This window comes from Euphorbia lathyris, chromosome 2 (genome assembly GCF_963576675.1).
Source record: "Euphorbia lathyris chromosome 2, ddEupLath1.1, whole genome shotgun sequence".
Lineage (NCBI taxonomy): Eukaryota > Viridiplantae > Streptophyta > Magnoliopsida > Malpighiales > Euphorbiaceae > Euphorbia > Euphorbia lathyris.
The window spans coordinates 113,988,848-113,995,768 of NC_088911.1; the positions used below are offsets into that span (position 1 = coordinate 113,988,848).

At 35.2% G+C, this 6,921-nt stretch overlaps 1 protein-coding gene across 1 annotated transcript; it reads right to left on the reverse strand.

Moving 5' to 3' along the window:
• Positions 1–1,489: 1,489 nt before the first annotated feature.
• Positions 1,490–5,742, reverse strand: LOC136219541 (probable protein phosphatase 2C 6). The gene is made up of 5 exons (XM_066006976.1): positions 5,134–5,742; positions 4,298–4,687; positions 2,805–2,922; positions 2,376–2,599; positions 1,490–2,288 (listed from the first exon to the last, which is right to left on the reverse strand). The coding sequence occupies exons 1-5, from the start codon at positions 5,380–5,382 to the stop codon at positions 1,785–1,787; spliced, it is 1,485 nt and encodes a 494-aa protein (XP_065863048.1). The 5' UTR covers positions 5,383–5,742; the 3' UTR covers positions 1,490–1,784.
• Positions 5,743–6,921: the final 1,179 nt, after the last annotated feature.

The window sequence follows — 6,921 nt, forward strand, 5'->3', positions numbered from 1 at the left end:
TTCGCATATCTTCGTGAAATCATCGATTAACGAAGTAGATCGTCACTTTCCAGGCTCGTTCTCTTCGCAAAGCTTAGCGAAACCATCGATTGCGAAGTGAATTCATGAAAAAAAGGCAGAAAAAAACAGATACTTACATTTTTCGCCCATTTCACCCCCAAAAGCGACAATAACAATATGATAACATGAGAAGAACGAAGGAAATAACGTAGAAAAACCATTTCTTTGATGGTAACAAGAAGAAAGAAACCAAGCAACGAACAGGAAGATGAAAAACCATGGCTTCGTTTTCTAGGGTTGGGGAGTTGTAGAATCAAGAGATGAAGAAAGGAAAAAGAGAAATTCATTGTGATTTTGACTAAATGGTGCAGATTTCATGCAATTTAAATGAAGAAAGGAAGATCAAAAGTCTTGAAATCATTAATGCAGGAGCAACTTTTCGCATAACCAAGGAGATAGGGGGAGCGGCGATTCGCGAGTGGTGGAAGTGGGAAGGTTAGGGGTATTATGGAAAAGTCACACAAAATCAGTCTAGATATGTAGTAGGATTAGTAAATGGATTAAATATGTAAATTGGCCTCCCATTTGACCCAGTTTTATAATTTTCCCTATAATTTATTGTATAAGCGAATATTACCCACAAGAAAAATAAATAAATAAATAAATACGCAATATCCTTAATATACAAATTATTTATCAGAAATTTTACTGTATTTCTCTAGTAAACCTTCTTTTGGATATCACTATATGAGATATGATTGGTATAAAGAAAAAAATATATACGTATAACATTAATTGATTCGTTGAATGTATTACTTTCATCAAACAGTTGCGTTCACATGGACCCTGACAACCACGTAAATTTGATCATTCACCGTTAGATCTAGGTGGATTAAAATTCTAAGGTGGAGATTCAAAATATCCTAAGGCTTATATTTAATCCGCCTAGATCTAACGGTGAATGACCAAATTTATATGGTCATCAGGGTCCATGTACTTTTAAAATACTCTAAAGTTTTTCGATTATTCACCCATTTTCATGTACTAATAAATATTAAATTGAGAGAAAAAGTTCAATAATTCAAAGTAATAGATAACATGCATGTTCTGTTAATACTATTCTTAATTATGGGTTTGGATCGGACTTTTTGGATCAAATACGGGTTATAGTTATCCATATTTTATTTTATTTTATTTTGTGTTTTGTATTTTTGTTTTATTTTATTTCTTTCATCAAATTTCTTTAATTCTAACTATTTATAGAATTTCTTAGGTTTATAATTTATCCTTTAGTTATAGAGTTTACATAGCGAAACATGTATTACCATGTACGTAATCCAACTCGATCTTTATGGGACTATCCAAATATGATGTGCATATACAGTGGGTGTGCAATATAAATGTAAACCATGAAACTACACTACATTATGCATGCCAAAAACATGATTTATTTGATAAGATTCGCAAAACATAGTAAGATTATCTGATCAACCTCGAACCCATTAATCGGCAAAATTTTATTCCATGAAAGAAACAAGGGAAAAACGAAAAACGTGCAGTGAGCATGAATTATTCTGTGCACAACAAAGAAAAGTAGATTATACAATCCCATATTTCAACAAAATCTATGGTTGAATATACAACTAACCTCATCAAAACTCCGGCCACAATTGCGCCACCATTCTCATATATGTATCCCTATAACCAGCTCAAGGTAACGAATTGCAAAATGAATTTCATCCAAGTTTAAGAGATCAAAAGCCATTTGGGCATTTCATTTCATTTCATAGCCACTTCCTCCAACTCCCTGTTCTTCTGTCACCAGTTAACAACCTAGGAAGGCTTAGTAGACTGTTAACTCGTGTCACACCATCTAAGGCGGACCACTCGTCATCCTCTGCACTTGATATGCACTCAGCAAGGCTCCTCTTTGACTGGCTCTGGCTGCTTAAGCTAAGCTTTTTTTCCTCTGCTAACTCACTGATTGGAACTATCTCGTCAGACCCTCCTCGTATGGTATCTGAATGACTAAGAACAGCATTATCCACGGTTGCTACTTCTACAGCATTTTCTTCCGCTTTCGCCACTGACTCTTCAACCTCCCCGTTAGCTTCAGATACATGCTCAAGAAAGAGACACACAACAGCACAATCATCGTTCTTTGAAGTAGGATACTTAAGCCTCCATGCTCGTACTGCACAATCTACCAGAGCTCTAGCTGCTGTAGCACGACCGGGAGCTGACGCTACAATATCAACAGCCTCCTTATTTGAAAGGACATCCCAAACCTGGTAGAAAATGACATGGCAACAGCATATAATGGCTATGAATTTGAAGAAATATCCCTGAAATTTGAGTAAAGAAAAAGTTCATACACCATCAGAAGCAAGAATGATGAATTCATCTCTCTTGGTAAGGCGGCGATAATAAATATCTGGTACAGAAATTAGACCAAAATCCTTCAAACAGAAGTCTCCGAATGCTCTAGCCATTGCCAAACCAGGTGAGTCATTATTAGGCAACCATACACGTGCAACCTCTGGCTCATCCTTCAGTGCAAAAACCCTTCCTTTACATTGCTGGATCCTGGCAGCTTCCCCTACATATTGGAAGTCAAGAATTTAGAACTCTATAAATACTTTAATCAAGCAGTTTCAAATATACTAGATCGCCGAAACGCTCTGTATGTAACTACTTATGCCGAATCCACCACACGCATCTTTTGTGGGTTCGAAAGTGTGTGCTCGTGTGCTCTGTGTGTGTGTGTACGTGTGTGTGAGAGAGAGAGAGAGAGGTAGAGAAACTTGGCAGATCAGGCTTCAAATCCACAGTCAATTGTATGGCATGCAAAGAGTCATCTTCATCTCTGGTTGCCAGGACAGCTCTGGAGTCGCCAAGATTTCCGAGTATAAGATCCTCACCCTGAACAGCCACAGTTCATTAGGTACAATTGTGAGACTGAGGTTGCATTCACATGAAAAGCAAAATAATTTCAGTTAACTTTGTTTTCAGTAAGAACATAAGAAATGGAACATAATATAAGCATGTCAGCTCAATTTTAAAGAAGTCAAACACGAGTTCGATAATGAAGCTATGATGACCAGAAGGCAGATCCAAACTCTAGAAATAATTTGCATCGCAGTAATGACAAGGTTTTAGCCAAGGAAAGAACAAATCATGCAGTTACTTTCAAAAATAAGAAAAAGTACAATGAGGGACTGAAAACAAAGACAGGTATAAAAGAACTGTATCTTCACAATTCAAATTTTACATAATGTATTTTCTTGTAACTTTTTGGTATAGTACATTTCTTGCCATTGACACCATAAATTTGTAATAATATGGCATTGACATGTAAAAGAAAAAATCTCAAGTGATTTGGCACCCAATTCTGTGTCATGGGCTAACAATAAAAAGGGCGGCCGGTGCACTACGCGTCCCTGCTAAGCGAGGGTCCGGGGAGGGGTCCCACCACAAGGGTGTATTGGGGGCAAACCTTCCCCTGCCAATTTTTTAGCAAGAGGCCGCTCCTAAGGCTCGCTGTCATGGGCTAACAATAACTTAAAATTTTCAAGACAACCTAGAGATTTGAATTATGTATGTTGTTTTGTAGCCTGATTGACTTCACCCGCATCCAAAACCTTTAATCAACAGATGCAATATACTTCAATCAAGCAGGAAAAGAAAAAATTATTTCATCATGTCGACACATCATGATGATTTGGAATGTTCTCTACTGACTTCCAAATGTGACTTAAGTAAACGGATTTTCAAGTTAGCCATCACATGATTGGATATGAAGCTCACATCATAAAAATTTATATCAATTTTGAAAGGTCAATCTTTTAGTCAACTACCTTTCCGAAACATCATGAACTAATCCATCCCCATTTCTACTCAATATCAAACATCTAGAATTGAAAACAGAAAAAGAAAAACTAATGAATAAGCAAGCGAAAATAGTAAGATAAATAATCATAATCAATAATTCCAATTCATTTATGTGTCAAGCAAAGCCTGCATATTAGCCTCCTATGTTATCTAGGAGAATGCAACCTATGGGCCGCGAACTAAAATGGACCGCCAAGGATGTCATGTTCAATCTGGCATGAAATCTTTCAATGATCCAAGCAACATCAGTGAGCTTTATTGAAACCAACCTTGTAAGGAAAAAAATAAGGGCTGCCAACAGGATTTTTACTCCAGATTGGAAAATTATAGAGATAAATGCACGAAAATCTTTTGTGAAGCAAGCATGGTAAAAAATAAATTAAAGGATGTAGCTAGAGCAAAATACCTGCTTTATCAAGGTCACAGCAGTTGATCCACTGCAAAAGCAATCAATAGTTGGATGCAAATTTAGTTCCTTGTCCATTAACTTGAAGGCCTTCAGCATAGTCTTTTTAAGTGGCAGAAACATCTCCGGGAATTTCTCATTCTGCTCTGCCTCCAAAGAGTCATAGGAGTCATTATCCACACTTGCAGATGCAGTTTCCTCCGAATTTGTGCTTTCAGGAGTGTTTTCAGCCTTATGATGGCTGCTCTCCTCATCATTGGAACCACCTTTCCATTGTGTACACAGTAAAAGTGGAAGGGAATCTCGAACTCTCTTCGCAACCATATGACCATAAGGACCATGACCATCAAAAACCCCACAGAACACAGTGTCGCTTCTTGAGATGAAATTCTATTTGAAAAACAGACAAATCAAGCCCTCAATTCATCTATACCAGAATAAAAAAACAAACAATATATATCCCTAGGAATGAATTGGGTAGCTAAACCACCTAAAAGACCCTAGCTTTAGTTACTCAAACTCAAATCCATAGCCCTTCTCTACTCTTGCATTGCATTATCTTCCCCTTTCCACAAATTTTTTTCAATTCCATGGTTTTATATGCTGTACAAGCCTAATCACAGATCATGAATTCTGCATTTTTCCATACCCAGTTTATAAACATTGCTTTCATCAGTGTGGAATTAGGGGAAAAAATGTTTTGAACATATAGAACTGGAGTATCTACAACTGAAAATGGTATTAATAAGCTATGAACACTGTGATATGTGATTATCTTAATGAATTAGAAATATTTTCAATGTGATATGAGCATGAGAGACATGACTATGACTAACCTCCCAAACAAGCATGGCGTCTTGGTTAGTGCCTTTCTTTCCTTGTTGGGTGTATAGACAGGCAATTTTGGAGACACCATTAGAGCACATCCTGCCAGGAATATGATTCAATAAGCTTTCATCACCCCCACTAACTCCACCTGATTTCTTCTTCCACTTAACCCTCTTAGGAGAAGCTGTTGATGTAGCAGAACTTTGCTCCACTGAACCATTCTCATCCCTCTTCCTCTTGGAGTAGCAAGATCCCATTTCATAAAGGACACTTCTTTTCCCCAATCCCCAAATTCCCAAAATCAAATCAAATTAGATAAACCCTGCGCCTGCCCATATGATTGAATACTGATTCCCTGTGCGATTGAGCTAGGTCAATCCACCAAGATCAAAGAAAAAGCAGTATTGAAAATCCAGGAATTGAGTTGGGGTGAAGATCGTTAGATGAGTAACATAAAAACAAAGGTAGCCTTTTTAGATTTTACAATGTAAGAAAGCTTTATACTTTGCAAGTTAGAAGAGGTGCAGACAGAGAGAGAAAGAAGAAGAAGAAGAGGCCACAAAGACAGACGAAATAAGCAGACAGAAATTAGGTAACATCTAGTTATATAATCATCCATGTCAGAATGGCGTGGAATTAACAAATATTTTGAGTTCATTATTTACAATTTAATTCTGATTTGTTTTTTATTTAATATTTGGATTATGAAAATGAAATTCAAACTGGAATGCCCTTTGACTTGTGAAACTCTCAAGTGAACAATACTAACTCTATGGTCACATCACAAAGGATGAAAATGTTTATTAGCCAAAATTCTATTTAATCAATCATATCCGTCTTTAAATACAGGTATAATATCCATTTGGATCCCCAAACTAAAACTTGAAAGTCAATTAAGACTTTAAACTATCAAAATCATCAATCAGGTCTCTAAACTAAGTAAAAATCATCAATTCAGTCCTCATCCTAAACAAAAATAATCAATTGAGTCCTCATCAAAAATTATTCGGTTGAACAGTTTTAGACTCTCTTCTCTAAATCCATTTTAAACCAAAATAGAAATCATTACAGTCCATACAAATAGTGACAGTTTCTGATTTTAGGATAGCATAAGAACTCAATTGATGCTTTTTGCTTAGTTTAGGAATTTAATTAATGATTTTGATAATTTAAGGTCCTAATTAGCTTTGAAATTTTAATTTAGGGGTTAAAATGTGTTATGCCTTAAATATAATAAAATTAAATTATACATCAATTAAGATTTATTTGAATGATTAAGATTCTCAACCGCTTAAGCTATAAATTTTGAATTCGCATATGATATTAGTCTAATTTAAATTTTGTGGAGCATATTCCATTGTTTCACAGTCGTGGTAGAAATCAAATATATAAAAAGAGAATATAAAAAGAAAAGCTATAAAATGTAGAAAAGATAACTAAAAAAGTAAGAAAAAAAACAAAAAAAAAATGTACAAAAAAACTTCATAAATAAAAAAATAAAAAGATAGAAAGAAAGCTACAAAATAGAAAGGAAACTAAAACAAAAAAGGAATATAGAGCGAATAAATATTTATGGAATATACAACAAATATATAACGAATTTATATTTATTAAATAGGAAGGAAACTAAAACCAAAAAGGAATATACAACGAATAAATATTTATGAATCCGTTAATACTCTCTCTCAATTTAGGTCATGCATATCACAAATACCCAATTCGTTTAGAAGAATCTGAAATTAAAATTAGTTGAGATCTTTGTTATAGATATCTGCTAATTGAGCACCAGTGCAAAT